This window comes from Callorhinchus milii, unplaced genomic scaffold (assembly GCF_018977255.1).
Source record: "Callorhinchus milii isolate IMCB2004 unplaced genomic scaffold, IMCB_Cmil_1.0 Scaffold8, whole genome shotgun sequence".
NCBI lineage: Eukaryota > Metazoa > Chordata > Chondrichthyes > Chimaeriformes > Callorhinchidae > Callorhinchus > Callorhinchus milii.
In genome coordinates this window covers 23,688,931-23,715,120 of record NW_024704749.1, presented here as the reverse complement: position 1 = coordinate 23,715,120, position 26,190 = coordinate 23,688,931, and the positions used below count along the sequence as shown (strand labels likewise).

At 39.3% G+C, this 26,190-nt stretch overlaps 1 protein-coding gene across 1 annotated transcript; it reads right to left on the bottom strand.

Moving 5' to 3' along the window:
* Nucleotides 1-4,951: 4,951 nt before the first annotated feature.
* On the bottom strand, nucleotides 4,952-8,472 carry npy2rl (neuropeptide Y receptor Y2, like). Its single transcript, XM_007906570.2, has 2 exons — nucleotides 8,410-8,472; nucleotides 4,952-6,173 (listed from the first exon to the last, which is right to left on the bottom strand). Exon 2 carries the CDS (start codon nucleotides 6,125-6,127, stop codon nucleotides 4,952-4,954), a length of 1,176 nt encoding a protein of 391 aa, XP_007904761.1. The 5' UTR covers nucleotides 6,128-6,173; nucleotides 8,410-8,472.
* Nucleotides 8,473-26,190: the final 17,718 nt, after the last annotated feature.

Sequence of the window (26,190 nt, the reverse complement as noted above, 5' to 3'; positions counted from 1 at the left end):
TTATTATTGTCAATACAGACAGATGGAGGTGTGAGTACCTGAATAATGTGGAAACCATGATTGAGATGAGGCATATAGGGTTGTGGATAAGAAGTGGAATGCAAATAGTTGAGAGCTGCTGATCTGTAATCTGCAGCTTTATCCACTACACCATCAAAGTTGCCCCAAGTATTGTAGAATTGTTCCTTACTAATATGGAAGTTTTAGGAACAAATGCTTTTTGATAGAGTGCTTATAATTGTTAGAAACTGCAAGCTACAACTTTACAATTGATAAATAATAAAAGATAAACCTTAGGAAAGATATGAACACTAGACATTTCATAAAATTCACAACAGAAACAATTGTAGAGTCCTGATTAAAATTGATTTGTGGAACTCAAATTGGTTACGTCTATTGAACTATCCAAAACAAAATTCAATACTTTTCTGAAATAAAATTTGCTCACGCCCATTATTAGTCTTCGATCAGTTTAAATCCAGTTGCCACAATGTTTTAATTGTGAGAAAGATTATTGGAAATAATCTGGGTAGAAATACTGGGATGAAGAATGCTGATGAGTGATATGATAATTATCACCAGGTTTCATTATCATACCACTAGCCGCATTGTTTACCCTATAATTGCATTCTGTATAACATATTATCCCTTGTCTGCATAGCATGGCATTTTCAAGCTGTGAAATACAGTACACTCGATTCAATCACACAACTAGAACGAATGGTTGCTACTAAACAGATTGGTCAGATTAGTATCCGAGTCAGATGAATTAAATATGTGCCATATCCCTGGAGATATCTTTGTCCAAGTGCTGCTTCGGTATGTTAATCACCAAATCATTTACTTACTTGGATTTACACCAAATCAATTATATAGTACTGACAGTAAAAAATTACTTAAAATAAATTTTCAACAACGCTTAGACCATTTTAATTTCAGATGAGATGTTAATCCGAGGTCCCATTTATGTTTCACATAAACATTAAAAATATCCATGACTATTAGCAAAGAGAAAGGGAATCCCTCCAGTGCCTTAGACAACAAATTGCATTCAAACAATCTATCTTTGGAATTCCCATATGTAGGTGGGATGCATGGAATTCTCAGTTTGATTTGGATACTCTTAAGCGTGGTGATGGATTTCTGTGTGTGTCAGACACCTGGCTGACCAAAAAAAAACTCTAGATAAATTAGCTAACAATCGTCCAGATAAATTTATTATTAATTTCATGGCTTGTTTTATGGGACTTTACTGGTGCAATTGGCTGTTTAGTTTGCTACAAAAATTGTTGATACGCTTAACAGAAGTAACCTGTGAAAGCTTCGAGGTAATAAAGTGCTAAACCATTAATTCACTCTTTTCATTCACTGTGAATTGTGATCCTGAAATGTTTTTCAAATAAAATAAATAAATAGGTTGGTTAACAGGTGTTTAATATTTTTTAAGCAACAGCAGTACAAAATAATCAAGTACACAGACAACAATGAACTATCCTGCTTTGGAGGCAAGGCTAAGTAAGCAGAAATAAGTGTCCTCGTTGCCAGATAGATTTTGCAGCAAACATGTCGGCACAGCACATGAATCATCTCCAATCGGCTGTGAACCCCTTAAAAGTCTGAAACACAACTAATAATTATGTGTTTGCATTGGGAAAAGTAAGGAACCGACAGAACCACAAGAATTAAGGAGCTTCCAATGAATGTGTACAAGCACTTTGATACATGGCGACATCTAAACAAGAGTATCTTCATAATTGCTCTATATAATTCTCGGTTAATTGCATCCACAAAATTGCAGGCATATATAGGATATGCTTAATGTTTACCAATATGCATGGGTTGGTAATTTTGACCATTCATTAGTCAATAGAGGAAATGGTGGTTAAATTAACTAGCAACTGTGGGCAGCACAATTCTTTTCTGTCTTGTGATCCATGAAGAGCATGACCTTGTCAACAGGAAACTGCAGCAGTACTGGCAAAACATCATAGCCCAATTTTGGTGTCGTGAAGCCATGTATAATGTAACCAGAATCAGAATACATTGAACCTTACAGAGGGGCCAGTCCTTATACATCTGCAATGGTATGCTAGACAGTCATGAATCAGTGTGGCTTCTGCAAGGGAACCTTCATTGAGGATTTACAAATGGGACTTCTTTCCAGTTATGGTTGCAGGTGTTTTAAACATATGTTATCATTGGTTTACAAGCCATGACCAGGGAGCCACAAGTCAGTCAGCGAAACATCTCACATGCAATTCATCAGGTGACAGAGGCCATATATTCAAAGGCACAACAATTCATCAAGTGGTACAATTGAGTAATATTTACAAAATGTGGCGTGTGTGACAAAGTTTGGAGAGTGCGCCTATTTACATATACTCTGTGTCACCCTTTTGTAGCCCTTTTTCCCTTGTTGTGTGAGTATTGCTCAGTTGTAGCACGTTCACCTCTGACTCAGAAGGATGTGGGTTCAAGCCCTACATCGGAACTTGGAATCACATAGTTTAAGCTGACACTCCAATGCATCGCTGGGGGTGTGTTGCATTTTCAAGGTGCCATCTTTCGGATGAGATTTTAAATCAAAATCCCGTCTGCCTGCTCAGGTGGACGTTAAAGATCCCATGTCACTACTTAAAAAGAGAAAGGAGTTTCTTCCAGTGTCCTGTCCAACAATCCCCCAAGTAAAATTGGTCACTCACTTCATTAGCTGTTTGTGGGACATTGCTGTGCGCAAACTGGCTGCCGTGTTTCAATGACTCGATGATGTGATAAAGTGTAATATCAAATACAGGATTATTATTGTTATTAATAATAATTCATTGTTGTCTAGGTGTTGTATTTACATTGTATGTGTTCTGGTGCTTGTGCCATTACCAGTGGCAGTAGTAATGGTGGGGTAGGAAAGGGAGTAGCTTAGGCTACACTCCTATAGCAGTTCTTGCTGCTGTTGAAACCAATGCATTCGTATCAGCACCACATTGTGATTCACCCTGTGAGAGAGGTCTACGCAAGTTTGAGTTTCCACAGTTGCTGCAAAAGCAAGAACTGACATATCACCCAAGGAAAACCAGGTGTGTTTATCTCCTCAGATTCACTGACATTTAAACATCACTGCAGGGGTCAGCCATCTGCTGCTCCTTAGCAATCTCCTTGAGAATGCTCTAAGGAACATCAGCATGCATATGGAAGCCTTCATCCATTAAATGCCGAACATGCAGACAACAACACCTGTGATATGACATCTGCAATATCAACTATCACTGAGGTTTGATGTGAAATATTCACAAAAATGGTTGCCGTTAGCTCAGAATCCCTTCTAACAGTGACTACCATCTTCACTCGTTTATCTTACAAACATGAATTACATTCTCATATGATTAAAAAGGCATTCACAAATAGGATGCTCACTTGTGCACTTTTCCTCAGATCATTGACCATTCTTCCACATCTCTTCCCATATTTTTTTCAGTCTTTTCCAGCTGTTTAATTAACTTTCTGCCAGCTCTTCTGCCAACCATTTGCCAGTTCTTATCATAATTGTATTTAATTATGCCTTCCTTTTCTGTAGCAAAAAACAGACCACTGCAACTTTGTTCTACATTATTAATGCAATGACTATATACCTACCCTTTTCCTGTAACCACTCTGGCTCATAGCAGTTTGCAACATGCTTCACTAAGAGCAACGTATTGTCACTAACAGGGAATTCTGCAGATAAGTTAACTCGGAATAACACTATAATCTATAATAACAGCTGTTTGGAAATAGATCCCTTAGGGTCCATCTTTTAACACCCTTGGTCTCCATATCAAACTCTCAACATCTCTTCAAATACCCCACCACACAAACTCCTTCAATCCTCAGAGTTGAATTCAAAACTCATCAAATTATCTCCTATTACAACTCATCCACCCAACCCCTTTCAATGTTACACTTGCCATCTATACATTTTCATTTGTTTCATCTTCTATCCATTCTTTTGAACCTTGACTGTGTTCTGTACTCTGGGTCTTGGCCTTTTGCCTAGGGTTCCTCAATAGAAAAAAATACTTTAAAAATGATATAATTTAATAGGACAGTTTATGAAGTTATATCTTACACCTATGACAATTAAAATACAAGCCACCTTTTATCAAGCACAGGCTGGGATTGTTTTTCAGGAGCGATAGGAGAGTATTATTCACTTTTAGGTTGCTTGTACATTTACATTTCCAATTTTAACTTGAATTGGATCTAGACTTCTGCCATGCATTGCACATTTTGCATACATAAGGGAGAAGGGAATACATGGGTATGGGAGAGGAGATAAGGAAGGGTGAAGACTCATGTGGAGTATAAACACCTGGATGGACACAATGGGTCCTAGTGGCCTGTTTTCACAATTTAGTATTGTTAAATTAATTAATGTAATTATTAATTTAATTTAAATTCAATATTTAATTTATTTAAATCTATGTAAATATTATACCATGGTCTTTTTTTTATGTAAGGGAGGATTGAGGGATTTGCCTAATCAACAAACACTGATTGATCATGATTATCATAGTAATATCTGTAAAATACACTTAAATTGCAGATAGAATGAAAGAATCTGTCTATATTTAGTCTTCAGAAATGCCAGTCAACTTTAGTGATACATCTCTCTACAAATAATTTCTTAGTACAGTATAATACTGAACTAATTTGGTTTAGAATGCAACAACACAAATTTTGAGTGGATTTCGCTTTCATGAGCATTATTTTTTCAATTCTATTTTGACAAGCAGTGAGTGAACTCCTTTAGGGAAAATAATAAATATTGGTCTTTATTTACAGAAACTGACATTGGAATGTAGTGTACTCATTTTACTAACTGATTTAATGTAGCAACCAGCCGCTCTGTAAACCAATGCAGTCGGAGGTTGGTGTTCATCAGATGCAAGAGTATGAAAGCTTAGAGTGAATGCCATTAAACACTGGTTGGCTGATTGACTTCAGTGAGCTGAATGGCTGGAGAGGATAGACAGTTTGTCACTTCTGTATTTTCATTCCGTGTGTTGCTTCTGAACCTTGCTATTCCTTTAGAGTGAATCGAATCAAGCCTTTGCTCGCATTTGAACACCGTGAGGAAGGAGTACCGGTAATTTTTATTCATCCATCCATAGACCAGCGGATTGACAAAGGTGGAACACATGGCTATGACGTGAAATATGGTGTAGAGCAACTTGTACTCTTTTAGATCGAAAATATTCTTATCGATGTCGATGGCAAGTTGAAACACGTGGAATGGCAACCAACTCACAGCGAATACCACAACTACCATCACCAGCATCTTGGTGGTTTTTCTTCTCCTCTGGTGGTGGTGATCATTCCCTCCCCCTGGACTAACATGGTTTTTCAACTTGGTCCAGATTCTAATGTAGGCAAAACATATAATCACCAGGGGCAGCACATACTGCAGCAGCAGCATGGATACACTGTAAAGGGTGCCATCATTGTCATTCCCATTCGGCCACTTTTCTGAACATGCTTGCATTTTCAGACCTTCAAGCTCTATGTTTATATACTCTCTGAATATAGCTTGAGGACAAGCCAACACGGCACTAGCGAGCCAGGTGATGCTTATGATGATAAAGCATCTTTTCTTGGAGATTTTGCTCTCCAAGTGATAAACAATGCATCGATGTCTGTCCAGAGCAATGACAGTGAGAGTCACTGTGGACACGTGGACACTGAGAGCTTGGGCGTAAGGAAGCAGATGGCATAAAACTGAACCAAATTTCCATTCACCTAACAAGGTGTATACCAGAGTGAAAGGCAGACATAAAGTATTCACCATTAAGTCAGCCACTGCCAGGTTTGCAATGAAGAAATTGGTGACTGTTGCCATATTTTTATATCTGATAACTACATAGATAACCAGTGAATTACCCATAACCCCAAGAAATATGATGGAGCAATAAGCTAGGATGAGAGTTATTTGCACCCCAAGTAACTTTGTGCTGTCTTTTATGGAAAAGTGGGCAGGATAAGGGCCATTATAATTTGTGGTGGTATCACCTTCCCATTCCTTCAGGTCCGTTGCTGCTCCCTGCTCTCTCTCCTCTGTTACATTGACCTCATTTTCTGATTCTAAAGGACCCATGTTGACAATGAATCCAGTTCAGCTCTTCATTATTCGGTGCTTTTCTCTGGAAACAAAAAGGAAGCACAAGAATATTTAACTACCACTAGTTTCGGCTAGCTGCTGTTGGACATGTTGTATTGATTACTAAAGTCATGGCTGCAGTATTTTGAAAAAAATACAAAATGTTTTCCGTAATTCTCAGACATCCCAGTAACACTGAATTTAAAAATAAAACAGATCTAGCAATGAAATAAAGATGGAAGTCACTGGGAATATGCAGCGGGTCAGGCAGCATCTATGGAGAGAGAGAAAAGTGTAACATTTCAAGTCAGTGACCTTTTGTCAGAACCCCTGAAATGTCATCGATCTGAAATGTTAACTCACTGTCCTCACTCCATAGATGCTGCCTGACTTGTTGCATGTTCCCAGGGATTTCTGCTTTTATTTCAGATTTTCAGCATCTACAGTATCGTGGAGTCCTGTAGCTCAGTGGTTAGAGCACTCGCTTTGCAAGTGAGAGACCTGAGTTCAATTCCAGGCAGGGCGAAACCTTGGGCAAGTTTCCTTACTCCACACGCCTAATAATAATCCCTCCAAAAAACCAAAAACAATAATAAATTGGTCATTTTCAATCTATGACTGTTTGTGGACATTGCTGTGCGCAATTGGCTGCCGCGTTCGCCCACAAATATACGGTCAATTCACTTTACAGTATATTCTGTGAAGCGCTTTGGGACGTCCTCCCGACGTGAAAAGCGCTATATCAAATGCAAGGATTATTATTATTATTATTATATATCTTGCCTTCAGATCTAGCAATGAGACAGTTCTGGACATTATTGTGCCATAGATATTGAATGGAAGAGGAAGTTATTCAGCATCAACTGACAAACTCTCTGATCCTTCTGACGCTCCTGTGGCGAATCTTGATCAGAGTTTCACACAATAAAGAAGTCAATAATAATAATAACAACTTACATTTATATAGCGCCCTTTATGCAGGGAAGCGTCCCAGAGCGCTTCACAGTGGCGGAATCTGACAATGAGCCAAGGGGAGAGGGAGAAGGAGGTGACCCTCTGCATAATAATAATAATAATAATAATAATAATAATACAAAGCCTAAGCTGTACAATGAATGGGACAAATGCAAAACCGGTCAGAGGAAGAAAGAGAAGTGGGGGTCGGTGGGGGGGCTGTAGAACAATCCCGAATGACATGGGTTGGGACACCTCAGAAATGGTTATTCTTAAGGGATGATCCCAAATGTTTACTGTGCACATCGCATCCTCCTATCCCAGAAGCATCCTGCTTTCTCGTCTTGTTTCCTTTCGCTGAATCTTTGGAGCGGATTTACAAGTGTATGATAAGAAAAGTTGATGTAAAGGTACTTTACGGATTCTCCACGATCAGACAGATGCAATGACCGTTTGCTTCAATTGAGAATTACTGGCCACTGTGGGTCTATTTGGGTAAATAACGCGTTCCTCTTGGCTGTTAAAGGTAATAATCCTCTTCTTTCTAGGAAGGCTGCAGCGTTGAGATGCCGGCACAAAGCGATGGCTCTCTTTACTCCGGTATCAGTTTCTGAAGAAGTTCGCAGTGATCTGCAACCAACTCCGCATCTTTCTTCTTCAACGAGATGAGGTCGCAAACCCGTGTACGATTTTGGTGAGTAATACTGCATTTTGATGACTTATCCACCAGTAAATTTGTGAATTCGGAGACGACTGGTCATATTATTATTACTATTATTGATATGCACGTTTGGCAAAGGATGTGATCAAATTCGAGGTGAAACAAAAGCAACAAAGAAAAACAATAAAACACACATATTAAGAGGTGAGGACAATTCTTATTGAAAACGTGCAAATTGTGGCCATGACAAGAAGGACTTGGGGGATCTCAGACCCAACAAAGTGAATGAATACATCCAGAAATGTTACTTAAAGTCGTATAAAAGATGAATTAAAATGATTAAAACAACCAGGTGGACGAGAAACAGCCTGAAACAGCCTGGAAATACGTAAAAGAGAAATGAAATGGGAAATACAATTGGAATAAGACAATAGGCTGAATATACACCGAGATAGATAGATAGATAGATAGATAGATAGATAGATAGATAGATAGATAGATAGATAGATAGATAGATAGATAGATAGATAGATAGATAGATAGATAGATAGATAGATAGATAGATAGATAGATAGATAGATAGATAGATAGATAGATAGATAGATAGATAGATAGATAGATAGATAGAGATAAAAACAGATGAAGCAGATATATCAGCGCTAACCTGATGTGAATGAACTCTCCCCACAGAGCGCTGAGCTGAGCCTCTGCAGTGAGTTGTGTGAAGAAGTGCTGCACTTGTGGGGCTCCAGCGCTCGGCTGTCAGTCAGTCAGTCAGTGATGATCAGTCAGTACCCGAACAGCGCTGATACCCGCCCCCACCCCCGGCCCCGCCCCCCCAGCCCCGCCCCCAGCCCCGGCCCCACCCCCCCAGCCCCGCCCCCAGCCCCGGCCCCGCCCCCCCAGCCCCGCCCCCAGCCCCGCCCCCCCACCCCGCCCCTGCCCCCCCTACCCTCCTCCTGCCCTCCCCCCTGCCCTGCCCCCTGCCCTCCCCTGCCCTGCCCCCTGCCCTGCCCCTGCCCTCCCCTGCCCTGCCCCTGCCCTCCCCTGCCCCCTGCCCTGCCCCTGCCCCCCCTGCCCTGCCCTGCCCCCTGCCCCCCCCTGCCCTGCCCCCTGCCCTCCCCTGCCCTGCCCCTGCCCTCCCCTGCCCCCCTGCCCTGCCCCCTGCCCCCCCTGCCCTGCCCCCTGCCCTCCCCTGCCCTGCCCCCCCTGCCCTGCCCCCTGCCCTCCCCTGCCCTGCCCCCTGCCCTCCCCTGCCCTGCCCCTGCCCTGCCCCCCTGCCCTGCCCCCTGCCCTCCCCCCCCCCCCCCCCCCCGCCTGGCAGCACGTCAGTCTATGCCCAGCCTCACACCTCGAGCTGCCAAAGCCCTTTATCAGAGCAATTCAGCAAAGGAGGACAGGAGGGAGGAAGGTCCTCACTGTGAACATCCCCCCTCCCCCCCCCCCCCCCCCCCCCCCCCCCCCCCCCCCACACACACACACAGACCAGTGAGTGAGTGGCATTGAGCTGAGCTGCAGATTATATTTCGGTCTCAATAAAGTTCTGGCGGATTGCAAACCTCTGCGTTGGTATCGCTGCTCATTGAAGGGCATCAGAGCACTGCACTCCGAGCGCTTCCAGTGATGTTTGGGTTCAACAGTCTCCTCAGTCGGGAAGAACTGGGAAAGCAGCGCTCACTGCATTCCCCACAGGAGGGAAACTCTCACTGACTTCCCAGTAAATCTTCATCAAACATTCCCCCCGACACGAGCAGCGTGAGGGGGCGCGAGGGATCCGGGAAACCATCAGCACCTCATGGTGGAGGGTTTCACTCCGCTCCCGGAGCAGCGGCTCCGCTTCACACACCACCTGTCCCCGTTATACACATATGGCCAAAGAATTGGTGTATAGATTTTTTTTACACTCACACACATTCACTCACACTCACTCACTCACTCACACTCACACACACTCACACACTCACACTCACACTCACTCACTCACACTCACACTCACACACTCACTCACTCACACTCACACACACACTCACTCACACTCACACTCACTCACACACACACTCACACTCACTCACACACTCACACACTCACACACACACACTCACACACTCACTCACACACTCACACACACTCACTCACACTCACACACACACACTCCACTCACACACTCACACTCACTCACACACACACTCACTCACACACTCACACACACTCACACACTCACTCACACACACACTCACACTCACACTCACTCACACACACACTCACACTCACTCACACTCACACACTCACACACACACACTCACACACTCACTCATACACACTCACACACACTCACTCACTTACACACACTCACTCACACTCACACTCACACTCACTCACACACACACACTCACTCACACACTCACACTCACTCACACACACACACTCACTCACACACTCACACACTCACTCACACACACACTCACTCACACACACTCACTCACACTCTCACACACTCACACACTCACTCACACTCACACACTCTCACACACACTCACTCACACACACACACTCACACACAGGCTATGTGTTTAATAAACAGCGTTGTGTCGGCTTTTCCCATCGCCGAGTGCATTTATATGCATTTATATACAGTCTCACCGGGACCTCTCCACAGCTCTCCCCGGAGTCCCCGAGTTGTGTTGGGGCTCCAGACTAAGGTGAAGGCGTGTTCCTGCACTCACTCACTCACTCACTCCCTCACTCACTCACTCACTGTGAAACAGGAGTGACTTCTCCAATGATCAGTGTAACCTTTCTGCGGGTGTTCAGGGGATTCTGCGGCCAAAACACTCACTCAGCTTCTGATGACAGATCCGACGGTAACGGTTTGTATTTAAGATGCCGATTGATCTGAAGTGCATTTGCCCCATTCCGTGGNTTTTTTTTTAAAAGGACAGATTTCTTATTTGCAAAGTGCCTTTGCATCTGCCTCAAATGCATTTGGAGCACTCAGGGAATAAGCATGAACAGAAAAAGCCTTTACTGTTGGAATGGTCCATGTGCTGTATGAGTGGTGTAGCAGTACATTTAGGGGTGGATCACATATCTGCAAAAGGGTGATGTTACCCTTTGCAAGTTCAGCCTCTAAAACATTCCTCCCCAGAATAACTGCAGAACAACTATTTTTCACCCCACAAAATATACAGTCAATTCACTTCGCAGTGTATTTTGTGAAGCGCTTTGTTCACGTCTCAAAGACGTGACACGGCGCTATAGCAAATGCAAGGATTATTTATTATTATCACATCATTTTATTTCATACCACACACAAGATGTTTTATTTAAGGAGTACCACACCTTATATGTTTTCTGGTTGTCCACACTTTTCTGAATGTAACATGGAGTATTTTAAAAAAAAATAGAATGTGACATTTGCAAATGCTTCAGATGCATTTTGTATGAAGCTGTGGTGTGATGGAAGTTAAGGAGCTGAAGAAAACATTGATTGTTTTTTTTGCAGTCTGTAAAAGTACTGTATTGAGGCCGGGATCTGAATCATAAACAACACTAAACAGACAGTAACAGGATGTTACTGTAACTAATGATTAGGCGATTGATACATATGAATTATGTTTTTTTTTAAATTCCTTAGCTTCAAGATTAATTTCGAGGCGAGCATAGCATAGCACACCAGCAAAACAATGTGCCCAACTCAGCATCAATCTTACAGCAAAGGAATTATATATATAAAAAACAAATCCTTCTTCATATTTACCCACTTACTGATCATTAGTCACAGTTGCATATTTGAGTTTGGTTTCTGTCTAAGCCAATAGATTTTGGACCACTATTGCTTTGTTAGACAGCAACACTAAATACATCTTGTCACATTGCGCTGTGTAATGGAGCCCATATAAAAACCTAACAGATGGAGCATGAGCAAGTTAGTGATAATAAAATTATAGATACTGCAAAATAAATCATAACAAGCGCATGTTTTCAAAAGAAATAAAATTAGAGTTTAAGTTAACAATATCCATTCTGTCCATTTTGCAGGCTCTCCTAAAATTTGTTCACAGTCAGCAATTCCCCAGGGATATCTTTTTCTCAGCAACTGTGCAATTCTGCTGTATTGACCATGGATTCTGGAGGTGATGAACTCTGGTAAGTTCCCAGCTGAATAAACAACTTGTGGAGAATCATTTATGTATTTATTGCTGTTTGTTTCAATAAGAGCTGCTCATCAAATGTTAGTGTGACTCTTTTTAACAAGATTTATTGTGGGACATTGTTATTCATACTTGTGGTTGCTTAACTTTAAATCAAGGTGTACATTTTGTATAAAGACATTAGACCCGTGACACAGAATTGTTTATCTCCACAGCAATGTGTGATATGTAAATTGGAATTAATGAACAGTGAATCTGATTTTGACTGACCAAAAATTTATTGATAACAGAAGTGTAGATGTTGTAGCCAGTAGAGGCTTTTTTTTAGAGGTGAATCAAAAGTCACTTTTTTTATTCAGGGAATAGTTTCACCCCATAAGAAAAAAGTAGTATGATTCTGACAGTTGAATTACATTGTATTCTGAATTGTATTCTGCCACCTGATAAAACAAAGATAATCATACTGGATTCATGTTTGTTTTATCAGGTGGCAGAATACAGTGTAGCTGGAGACAAATACAACCATGGGCCATAGAGTTGACGCTGGAGAAACTGAGTTCGTTTCATGGAGAAATTGTAATGGGTAAAAACAGGCAAGTCATAAATTTCAGCATTGAAGTTGCAGCATTCTTCCTCACAAAACTGTACGACTGCAAAAGCACACTGAAGGACAGTCACAATGTGTAGCTCTTTGAGTGTTCCCCCTGGCTGAATGGCCTTCTTCTTTGCTGTAAATGTCTATGGTTTTAAAAGGGGTTAACAACAAGGGTATGGGAAAAGGGTGGGCAAATGGGACTGAAAACAGCGTTTTTTAAAGAGCCGGCACACACAAGATGGGTTGGATGGCCATCTTCAGCGCTGTAAATTTCAATGGTTCTATGAATCATCCCAAAATCACATTCAGTTGGTCAGATTTAGAACCTTGTCCCAATTTTCAGATTCCAGTGTACAATACAATAAAAATTTGCATTTGTACACTGATTGTAATGAATCCGCTAACCAAAATGCTGAGAGATATAGAAAATTGAGAAAGTGGGCATAGGCCTTCTTAAATTTAAAACTAACTAGACTCATGTATGAAAAACCTCAACAAAGCAATATTTGACCACTCTTTGTTCGGCAGCACTGGTGTTTTGAAAAATATATCAAGCATAAGGTCTGATGCAATATAAAGTTGACTGGAATGGTTTCAATCAGGCAGTTACTACTTCAGAAATTCCATTTAATAGTCAAAAGTTGCAGATTCCAATGGACTCTGAACAAGCAGATCAAATTTACTGCCACAAAGCATCATATTCTATCCAAATGGTGAATGCCACAATTGGTTCACAGAGATAGAAATCTGTATGACTGAGAGCTGTGGAAAGGGTCAAATCTGTTTCCAATAATAGCCTGAACCCTTTGACCTGCATTTTAAGAAGGATAAAGTTAATTTCCACTGCCCCATAGATACACCAAACATATTGAATACCTATTTTGATATATCATCAGAAACTTACAAATCTCAAAAATACAGTCACTTCACTTGACAGCAACTGGCCTGCGAAGTGTTTTGAGATATTTTGAAATTATATGTGCTATATTAAATGCAAGAATTATTATATTAATCAATCCAAGGTCAGTTTTCAAAACTCCCTTCCAAGTGTAACAACCCAATATGTTGAATTACTATCATGTTACAAGAAAGTTAAATGTGCTTGATCAAACAAAAGCTGGTTACATTGATGATTTGATTCAAAAGTCTAATTTTAAGCAATGTCGCTTGATTGCCCAAGAGTTTCAAAGTACAGTACTCCACATTAAACAACATGGTCTCGTTAAAGGAGAAAGTGGCAAACCTACTGATTCTTACCCACAGGACGAGATCAAACTCATATGCTACAGACCAGTAATAATAATTATAATAATCCTTGCATTTGATATAGTACCTTATCATGTCTTCTAGATGTCTCAAAGCACTTCACAGAATTTACTGTAAAGTGAATTGATTGTATATTTTGTGGGCGAACTGCGGCAGCCAATTGCACACAACAGTGTCCCACAAACAGTCGTGGATTGAAGTGAGAAAATTATTATTTATTTATTTTATTTAATTGGAAAGAATTTATTATCCACGGAAAAACGATTCGGCAATCGACTAACAACTGGGTTCCTACTTAGGTAAACAGAGGCGGGTGGAGTAAGGAAACTTGCCCAACATTTCGCCCTGTCGGGAATCGAATCCAGGTCTCTCGCTTGCGAGGCAAGTGCTCTGAGTAATCATCAAGTTAAAGGAAGGCATGATGAATAAACAGCTGATGGAATATCTAACCCACAACAACTGATGCTGCACAGCATTATATATATTGGAAGATAGCATGGCTACGTGGTGGGGGCTCCTTCACACCGCCAATGTAGTAAAAATGGCATCAAGTAACTCCTCCGCAGAGATCCTGTGGACTAGACTGACAGCCTTTGTATGAAAGCAGGTGCACTAAGGTCTGCCTCTATGCACTTCAGCTGGGGCAAGTTACCTGCTCGGCCTCTGCCCTGTGCACCCACTAACGCTGATAACAATGATAACAATCATGCTGCACCACTGCTAAGCCCAAATTAAATTTGCTCCTTTAATTCTATGGTCAAGATTCTGTAACCAAAACTGGTTGCCAACGTACACGAAAATGCTGCTTTACCTATCACTGTAGTCCATATGTAGCCAATCATGTCATAAATGTCTTTGATATAACGTGTAGGAAGATAAAGCAGAATATGGAACATGTTTAGATGTGTGTATTCATTTTAATAAGTGCTTGAATTTTATGGATGTATGGAAATCACAGGGCAAATGTGTCTGATTACTGAATCAATAACTATTAAATTTGAAGTGATTATGATATCCAGTGACATTGCATTATTCAGTTTTACATGAGGCTAAATAGGAAGGGTAGTCCTGAGGGCATTCCTATTTGCAAAACAAGAATAATCCTGTAATCAAACATTTACCATGTTTAGGGTTTGGATAATGGACCTTGAGGGATTCAAATAAACTAATAGAGAAATAGCTTCAATCTAAAACTATAGAACACAATACCAATGCTTGTGATTTACTGTGCATGATACTGTAGTACCTTTACCACTTGTTTGGGAGAAAAAGCTGGGATATAGTACATAGAGGTAGTTCAGGACGTATGTACATGTGACCGCCAGGAAGCTGGGAGAAGAATTAGATGGACCTCGATCTTCTTTTATCCAGCATTTCTTATGTTCTCATGTTCTTACAAGCACAAACTACTAAACGTAATGCTGGGCTCCTGATGCTTGTATTATAATGGAACTAGGGAGAGAGATGCATAAGTATGAATGCTAAAATTTACTGTGATTTACCGTCCTGTACGACTCATGCAAGAGATTGGACAGAAAGACACAATGATTTTTGGGTGTTTTCTTCAATGTAAAGTGGCCTTCTTGACATTTAAACTGACCTTTCTCACCGTCCTGTACGACTCATGCAAGAGATTGGACAGAAAGACACAATGATTTTTGGGTGTTTTCTTCAATGTAAAGTGGCCTTCTTGACATTTAAACTGACCTTTCTCCCATAGTTCATCTAATCCATGCAATCATTCAAAAATGAATTGTTGGGAGAAAGGACCAGTCACACATTCGGTAGTACCATGATGACTGACAGGTTTTTGAATTTCAAATCACTGACTAACAATCTGACTATCTCACTTTCTAATTCTCTACCCCCCTCTTTTTCCCCCACTCTCAGGTTTTCCTCTTTGTTTTCTACTTGCTGTACAGGTAGTCCAAAAGGGAAGAATTGCTGTGTATGGAATGTAAAATTGCAATGTTGGGTATATACTATGGCTTCACTGACAATATTCTGCCATTGCAGGCTGACCAGTGGTGACAAAGGGGCAGATATTTTGAAAGACTGGCTTGACCTGTCGCTGAACCTCTTTTCTACTTAACGTGCTCCCTGCTGACATTCATGATGTCTAAACGGTCAATGGTGAATGTTTTCTATTGCATGCACATATGATGCCACTAGGCACAATAACATTTTTACCCCCAACATATACAAATTGGCGATAAATTAAAACTCAGTAAAATTCTGCGAGGCCCCAAATGCTCATGGTCTTAGCCTGAGGTCCATCATCAGGTGTCAGCTTGGGTCAATTGATAGCACTCTCATCACTGAGTGAAAGCTTGAGGATTCAAACCTTACGTCAATTGTTGCGTTCACAAGTATCACTCAGGTCCATACTGAGATATGTCACAAAATTATCAATACAACCTCACTCAAAAGCATAGCAATATCAGTTAAAGCAAAGACAGATACTATACATTCCTAACAAGATTACAAAAGTTATAAAGTATTATCATCAGCAAAATTTCACTAAAAGATATAGTTAAGTAACTTCGATTCCAACTTCAAATGCATAATAAAACAACACAATAACATAATAGTCAACTTATGCAAATCTAATGGTCTATAATGTTACAAATATATGTTTCCTGCTAGCAAAGCTTAGCAATAGCATATGTATATATATATATATATTCAGTGTTGTGTTGTGGCCAAGGAGTGAAGCAGTATGTTTGAATGCTAGAGATGTGGGAATGCAGGAATATTCTTAAAGTTTGTAGTCGATAATTTTTGTGATTCAGCAAGTATTTATGCAGAAATGCATCACAGAAGATAGAGTGGGGAGTGGGGAGGATAAAATAAAATCAATGACAGGATGTTTGCATTATTTGTGAAAGGAGTGAGCTTGTTGAGCCAAATGAACTTCTTGTTGTTCCATAACCAATCACATTCATTTTAATTTGTTCAAATATTGTATCAGCAAAGAATGGATAACATCTTTCTTGTATTTCTGAAGACCATTCATCATTACGTAAGGTCGGACATTCAAATTCACTGATATGAATCTCTTTTTTCACCCAGTCTTTTGGCTGATTGTGTATTAATAGCTTAAATGAACGGTAACCCTTCTTAAACTGAAACAATACCATAATTTAGCTAGATTAATGTGTCATTTTAACAACTTTCATAGTTGCATGCAACTTTCTCAATGGTGCTTAAACTGAGAAATAATTAATACACTCTTTTATTGAAGCTTTGATAGCAACAACAACAACAACAACAATATTCCATTTATAGAGTGCCTTTCATGTCGGGAGGACGTCCCAAGGCGCTGTACAGTTGGGTCGGGACCCGAGCAAGGGGGAAATGGTCAGGGTGAGGGGAGGGAAGGGAGGGAGCGAGGAGGGGGTAGAGAGTCGAGAGGGGAGCTGAAGGCACGGTCAAAGAGAAAGGTCTTGAGACCGGCCTTGAAGGAGGAAAGGGAGGAGGCAAGGCGAAGGCACTGGGGGATGGAGTTCCAGAGCCTAGGGGTAAAGAGGCAAGCTGAGATCCAAGTATTTACTCCACTACCTTTTATTTTATATTCATGCCTCAGAATGCAAACCAATAATACTACAAAATCACCATTTTATGGCCTGTGTTACTTGTTTCATTGGCTCTTGTAATATTAACCAGTATAAGAAATATATATATCTGATAAAATAACTGAGTCTTTTCTATGATGCTCAAATGTTTCTTTAAATATACAGTATCTCATTTTTCATGTTGCAAAATATTGGTTCTAGGAATATTTTTAAAACTAGAGAACCAAACAGACAATTAATTTTCAAATCATAGGTTGATTTTTTTAATGAAAATTCACTGAAGGGAAAAGGTTCTATTCTTAATTGAGCTTAACATCACATTATTTTAGAATCAATTATGAATCAGAGTACTTCATCCTGTTTAAATTATGCAAATGTAAAGATAATAGCACATTTCCAGCTGTTTATATTGGTCCATGACTCTCTGGTTTTCTAATTTTATCTTGTACATTTTCACAGCAACATTTTCACATCCAAATAATAAATGTTGATTATTTCACATGTAGCCTAGGAATATACAGTCACCACACTTTACAGTAAAAATCCTATGAAGCACTCACTCTAAGATGTTTTGCTGACGTGAATATCAAATGTCAGGATTGTTTATGCAGCAAAGACCTTAATGGGATAAATAAAATAAAATTTAAAAATCATGAAAAGAGAAAAACACATTTGACTCATCAAAATCCACTGATTCAAAAGGTTATCCTCTCATAGATTTTGCTGCAGGGCAGGACTTTCCATATCTGTGTGTTCCTGATTCAATCTTGGTCAGCAACTCTCCACAGAAAACATCCCTCAAACTCAGTAGCACAAAGGCAATTATCTCCTATGACTTAATTATCCTCCACCTATGTTGATACCATCCCTATATATAACTGCCAATATTTTCTCCAATAAAAACAGAAGTCGCTGGAAACACTCAGCAGATCAGGCAGCATCTATCGAGAGAGGAAAGTGAGTTAACGTATGAGGTCAATGACCTTTTGTCAGAACTTCAGCTTCATCCAGTACTTTTCCAAATCAACAACACAACATTTATTGCTTTTCTGGGAATTTGTCGAGCGTATTCACTAATCTATGTGAAAATAAATCATCTTTTAATCTCTTGCCTTGCTTGAGGTTTGTAAATGTTCGGACTGTGGAGCATATAATTCTCTGAGTAAGGTCTATTTGTTCATTTGTTTGGTCCCAATCGTCTGCCTTGTACACTCAGAGTCTGCTTATTGCAACATATGAGTCTCTCAGCGTTTTAAAGACCTAGCGTAAAATGAATTGGATTCCTGGAGAAATAAATCACTGAATGCAGAATGGTGATATCTGTAAGCTTGGTGTTAGGATTTGCGGCAGTATTATGCAGTATTTGGTTTCTATCTATTGCAGATGCAATCTTAGTGGGTGTCCAATTGGTGTAGTTCAGTGGTGGCCAACCTTTTGCAAAGGTGTGCCACAGTGTGAGTCAAAGACAGAACGCCATACCACTGAAAAAAAACATAATAAAATTGAAAAGAAAAAATATTACTGTAAAAGAAAGATGCATTTATTAAGAAATTCACAATAGAATATCAAACACGTTACTTAATGAAGCTTCTGAATTCTTTTTTTGTTTATGATATCTTCAATATTTGGATTCAGTTTTGAGCACTCCTCTAGAAGATTATTAGTTAGTTTGTTAATTTGGAATGCTACTGATTTCTTAGGAAGTTCATGGTGGAAAAGGACTGCTCACAGGTGTAGGTTGAGCCGCCTCTGCACCCATATCGAGAGCACGGTAACGCAATTTAGGAAAATCACTCTTGGAGACGAATTTCCTAAACAACTTTAAGTCCTGGCTTACTGGAGAAGCACCCAGTTCTACACTGTAGAGCATTGAGCGCTGCAAAGCAGTGGGGTATGAGTCTCCATCAGATGAGATCAGGCTTGTAGGGGAATGTAACATTATGAAAGCAGAACAAAATTATACTTTTAAAATTGTGCTATATTTATTTTTAGTTACATGAAGACAAAGTTATGAATGCTAGCTGAAGGAGAAAAACAGCCTGTAATCCACAATGTGGAATTTGCTACAAAGCAGAATAAGCCTACATAGTTTTAGCATCCTTTAATATTCATTACTTTCTAATTTAATTAATTGGGTTTGAACATATATGATTTTATAATTTTAAAATCCAGAGGTAACCCTCTGGGATTCTTTTGGTTGTTTTGCTGTTGTTATATAGAGCCAAGCAATGAAGGGAAATTAAATGAAATTTTAGCCACATACTGTCATTGCAAAAGGAAGCCTTTTAAACTTGTTTTCTTTTAATTTACAATGACTTCCAGCAAGGATGGGAGCAGATTCTTACAATAAAATACCTCAGTATACAATAACTTATATTGCACATTTCACATAGGTTCCCTTTAAAATCCTATTTGTGTATTGTTTTGGGATGTGCACGTCTATATAGCGCTGAATACTCGTGGAATAATGAATAAATTGTCAGAATTTTTTAACAATTATAAATAAATAGTATTGGCTACAATCAATATGTAGCCTTCATGTTGTAACTGTAATCCATATTGAACTATTATATTGAGTTAAAACTGAAGAATGAAGAATTTGGTAACGTAATTTAATTTTTCCCCTCAGGTCATTTGCCAGCATCAAAAATTAATATTGTGTTTATTTTTCCGATGAAATATTTAAACTGCATAACATTTTATATAACTATGCATCAAATTAGCTAAGGATTAAACATTTTACTTATCATTCACTGAGCAGAACGAGCAGAACATTGAGTTGCATGTTAGCCTAATGTTTGCTGCAATTAGGCAATAGTGGAAAAACTTGATACAAAAATCAAACATATGGTTTTAATTAGAAATATAAATATCGTGCATGATTAAGTTCATTGAAATTCCCTTCATAGTTCAAATCTCAGTTATCTTTCCAGATTGTTGATCAGGGATCTAGCCTGTTTCCTTCCCAGAGCATCAACGATTATGTATTACAAAAAACCCCATGATTGTAATTTAGCTAAACCATGTACTCCTTGGATGCACTGAACAGATTTTATTGAATTTCAAGCTATGTCAAACTGATACTCAGTGGCTGAATTTACTGCAAGATGTGCATCATTCCTTGCTGGTAGTCTAAAAGTAATGAGGTTTCTATCACATAAAACAACCTTCCCTTGGCTTCTGGCAGATCCACAACATCAGATGTACAGTACCGTTAAACTGCAATGTTCTTTTTCTTTTTGTAACTATCTTTTATGCTCTGCTCTGTAGTCATTATTCTTGTTACTTTGGCTTCAGGTCACTTAGACCTGGGTGTTTATATTCAGTTAGCAGCAGGACTTTTGGTATTAACATGTCATGTAAAATCAGTGATAATTGGAGAGTTTGATTTTTAGCAATGCGTCTGATAATGTTAACTGTCCGAATCATAATAATTCTAATAGGTCTTCTCTCTCAGGGTTGTTATGTTTGAAACTACAATGCTGAAAACTTATTTTAAAAAGTTACTACTTGCAATCTGAATTTCAAGCACCATGTCCAATATAATTCACATACATTGGCCCTGAACTTTAAGTGCAAACACGCTTTCCTCTGCATATTTTTGAGCTAGTGTGATCAGGCGTAAGCTGATATCTGGGCTTTATAAATTTTATAATTAGTTTGTCTATGATGTAAATCAGAATAGGTAAATGCACCAGACTGGCATATTTGGTCAAACACCATACTTTTCATATGTTTTATTATCATTGCCATTTTGTCTATCAATTTTCCTTCCTCTGTTAAATGTTTGTAACTTTTTCTGTTCTACTGGGGTATAGTGTTCTGAGTACCAGTCATCCTTGCGTATCTTGCCCAAGTGAATGTTGTTCATGTGTGAGCCTTGGCAGGGTCACCAGATTATTCAGCTATTAGTTCACCACCACAACTCCAGGAGGGGTTGTTCGACAGCGATCAGCAATAGGCACAGATGAAAAGGAAAGTCTTGAGACAGGCTTTGAAGGAGGTAAGGGAGTGGGGTGGACGGAGGGACTCTGGGATGGAGTTCCAGAGGGTGGTGGCAGAAAGGCTGTAGGCCTGACCACCAATATTGGAGCAGGCGAGGTGGGGAATGGGGACGCAGGCCAGTGCCTGCAGAGCAGAGGGAACAGACAAGTTGATAAAGTTTTATTAGATGACAAAAATAGGGAGGAACAAGGCTATGGAGAGCTTTGAAGAGGAGGACAATGATCTTGAACTTGAGAAGAGATTTTTGGATCCTATGCTGAAACGTTTCCTGTTTGACAGGTCCCAACCCTTTCTTTGGGGGTATTCACCACACTTTGAGTAAGTCTGCATAATTCTCCATTATATTACCTGGAGCGTGTGCAACATTTAGCAGCCCTATTACGCCCTGTTATGCACTACTTGTTGCAACTCCAATAGCCAATTTGGCTACAAAATATTCCATAGCATCTCCATTTTGGAGTAGCAGCCACCATTTTGTTAGAAAGATCTCATTGTTCCACATAGAGAAATTAATATAATTTTAGTTATAATTGTACAGATTTGGTAAAATATGAACATTATTTTAAAAAATGCAGAATAACAATAATAATAATCCTTGCATTTGATATAGCTCTTTTCAAGTCGGGAGGATGTCCCAAAGCGCTTCACAGAACACACTGTAAAGTGAATTGACTGTATATTTGTGGGCGAACGCGGCAGCCAATTGCGCACAGCAATGTCCAACAAACAGTCGTAGATTGAAAATGACTAATTTATTATTGGTTTTGGTTTTGGAGGGATTATTATTAGGTGTGTGGAGTAAGGAAACTTGCCCAAGGTTTCGCCCTCTCTGGAATAGAACTCAGGTCTCTCGCTTGCAAAGCGAGTGCTCTAACCACTGAGCTACAGAATAAACTTTAACCTTTATGGCCATTCCTACAAACAACTTTATAAAATTATTTTACAGCATTTGATGAGTAAAAGCAATGCAGATTCCACTAAAACGAATCCATGCTCCTCTGCAGCTAGAATTCCAAACCTCTCAGCTCTAGGTATAAAATATTACAGTGCAAAACGTTCCTGGTTTTCACATCAGGAAATACACAAAAGTGAGAGCTGCATTACTGGGGGTGGCAAAACTGATAATTCACACGGTTCCAGGGAATCCATCGAACAAAAAACAAAATAGTTAGAAAGAAACCCAGGCCTCCCAAGCCTTCTCTGGGTACAACTGGTTATGAAAGAAAGAGTTGCCTTTGTCTAAACTTTATAGCCGCTATAACAATTGTGGAAGTTACTGAATAGATCGCATGCATTGCAAAAGCAACTGCAGTAAACTGCTTACCAGACTCCAGGTGTCTGGATTTCGTACCGAACCAGCCCAAATTTTTTAAAAGCAGAATTTTTTTTAAAAAATCCGCAGGCCTACTTGTAGACTCAGTCTTGGTTTCTTAGCTCATGTCCCCGTCTCACCGAGCTTGCTTTCTTTGAGTGGCCAGGGTTATTGACTTTGACTCAGGTTGAAGCCCGAACAACTTATTCATTATCGTCTGCTCAAGGGATTCGAACTATTAAGCGCTCTGAGACGCCACCCGGCATGGAGGGCGTTATATAAATCCAAGTTGTTGTTGTTGCATTATAATGCCAGTACTAGCAATGGCCATCATTTTTCAGTGCTGAAAAAAGCCAGTGCTGAAATAAGACGGTAAATGCTGTAAACGACAGTAAACGACATTGGAATTACACTTAGCTGAAAATTCCGACTCGCCAGACTGGATCTACCCCCCCCATTCGTCCTGGCAGCTGCAGTTTTAGTGTATAGTATCAACAATTAGTATTACACATGTGGACAATCCTTTCATATACAGATTCTTCACACAAAACCTCGACCATGCAGAATTACAAAAGTTATGTGGGACAATTATGCTCAAATGGAATCATTTGCACCATACAATTACTCTCGCACAGAAAAACCTTCCAGCATTCGGAATAATTTTACTATCATAAAAAACAACAGAGCCATAATTTTCCTGAGTGTTCCAAGAAAGGCCATGATATTTTCAGGGTCTGTCACACCATAATTTAGTCTGAAACAATGCATCACTGAAGCAGAAAGCTAAACAGATTGTGCCAGAACACTGTCCATTATTGCTAATGCTAACAATACATTCCATTTCATAAAGCATGTTCCTTAACGTGTGTAGATTACAGGTTCTTAAGATCAAGGTGTAGGTTTAAAAAAAAATAACATTTCAATTCATTTAAATATAATGAAATACAGGCATTGGAAATCTTCTATATATATCATAAATATATCAACAAATCATAGCAATGTGAGAGCTTGTAGCATTGCAAAAGCTATCAACCCCGAGTTTTCAGCTTTGACCATAACTTAATCTGCGTAGCACATTTGGAATAAATCTGAATGACATGCTGTAAATTTGTTACAAGAAGAATGTGTTCCATCTTGCAAATGTGCAAAGTGGGAAATTGCTGTGAATGAATAATGTATGAATGCATTAACACAAAGGAATTATAAATAACTTGGGTTCAGGGGCTGTAACAATTGAAAAAATATTATCCCCAGGGCAGCCTGCACCAAAAACGTTGTGTTTTATTTCAAAGTAAACAACTGCCTTACAATATATTATGTATCGACTATTACAGATGAATGCTAATCGAACTAGAACTACTTTCCTGATAAATTTTGCAATTGGACCAGGATTATAATAGTTTACAGCAAATAAAAATGGCCTATTTACAATTCATCGAACCTCATTTCAATGAAATAAAATAAATGATTATGAACAATTTCAGAATTGTCTATTATGAAATGTAACCACAATAACATAAAGCTTGTCACTGCTGCTGGTTAAACTCCGGGAGTACCCCCAGACACTCTCTAGGGTTCCCAAGCCTTTGCTCTTACCAACCTGTGCCTTATGTCTCTGGGATGAAGTAAGTAGACAGGTGTGTCCCTCCTGAGAGAGAATGCATTCCATCTAAGACAAAGGGAAAATGCTACATCTATGTGAAACTCTATGTGGAATGGGAAACACTATGTGGAGTGGGATGGGAACACTTTAACGTGGCGTTAGATTTCTTTGTGTTAGACACCTGGAATTTTATGATTTAACAATGAATTTCTCCATTAGATATTAAGCCCAATAAGATAGAAATGTTGATAGATTTATGTGGTAAATCCACACATTTAAAAAGTAGAATAAAATTATTTTTTTTATCATATTTGATGTTGTGTTTATTACAGGAAACTTACAGTGCATATCATTGGATATGGAAAGGTGAGAAGAATAACCCAGATTTTTTAAACAATGAGATGATGTAGATTAAAGCTAATTATTTGACCAACAATGTGAGAGAAGAAAAAGCCTGAAGTGAGACCTTTAGGATTTTAAACAAGTTTTTCCAAGAGAGCAGTTCGAATAGAAGAATAGACTCCCCCAAAAAGCAATCAATACTATGTCCATTAACATCTTATTAAGAAGGAAGGGGACAAATAGTTGCTTTGGATTAGTATTGGACAATATAAGAATGGAGGAGATGAAGAAATCCTCCCTCTGATATGAAGAACCCTAACCTTAATGTGGATAGAAGGGAAAGAGTCCAGGTTTGAATTGGAGAGATATGGATTCATGAATATTCTGCAGTGTTTGCTTGCTTTCCTTTTGGTGATCTGGGAGTATTTATGAATTTCCCCCAAGGAGCTGGAATGAGAGGTGGGAATCTAAGGTCTAAGGTCGGTTTTGTGCAAGTAAACCACTTGATGGGCCTTTTCACAGTCTGCGCTTTCTTGTGCTCTTACATTTCAAATGAACAAGTTGACTATAAAGCCAGGGTTATTAATATAGTGAGAATTCAGATGTTTCATTACTGAAGGAAATATCATACTTGCACCAGAATTTGGTACTTTCAAGCAGTTGTATGGAGGTGTGAGTTTGTTCTTATGCTTAGCAACGTACATTGCCTAATAGAAACATAAGATTTTTCCCAGTTGCACATGGTCAAATCTGACTCATAAAACAAATGCTAACAATCATTAGCTGTAACAATAGAAGAGTGGACCTTAACAAGTCTGATCTCCTTGCAAGCACTCCAGCAAACCTTTGCAAACAAAATTGGTGAGGAGGACATCTCTAGGAGCAGAACATCCCCATTGTGATAGCATCACACATCACATTTTTTCATCCGATAGTGATAGTGACAGTCTGGAAATAGAAGATTGATTATTGTACACATCAAACCTTACAGAATAATCATTCATGCACATAATTGTGTTACGTGCACTTGAAACAGATCAGTCTGACAAGGAATTTGAACAAAATTTACTTCTGTAGGGCTATCATAGCGATACATTATGAACAGCACTGTAATGGTAGTGATTGCTGGTGTTGAAAGATTTGTCACTTTTATTACTACCAGAATATCCCGAATGTGTAGTACTGGAGATAGTCCAACCCTTTTAATAGTCCATAACTGTAACTCACATTGAAGAAACAAATCAATATTTCTAATTGCCATTCTTATAATTTGTTAATTCTTGATTTGAATGGTCATGTCACATTCACATTGTTCAGTGCACTGATTAGGAAATGAATTCCACCAGGGTCTACACTTAGACTTTTTCTTAGCATTTGTAAATTTGGAACAAGTCTTTAATTGTGACATAATATTGGAGCCAGTTTAGTGGGTCCTTTTAAGAAGTACAGAAAAACAGCTTCAAACTTAATGCTGGATTTACGAATTGTCCAAAATTTCCATGCTCTAAAACACTATGAAAAACGATCAGAGTTTAGCCCTGGACTGTGTGGTATGACACAAAGGGCTGCACAAGCCCTAAAGGCATTGCCGACAAG

Bases quoted from the DNA above. Each gene is read 5' to 3' on its own strand.
- npy2rl (XM_007906570.2), bottom strand. From the start codon at position 6,127: ATGGGTCCTTTAGAATCAGAAAATGAGGTCAATGTAACAGAGGAGAGA.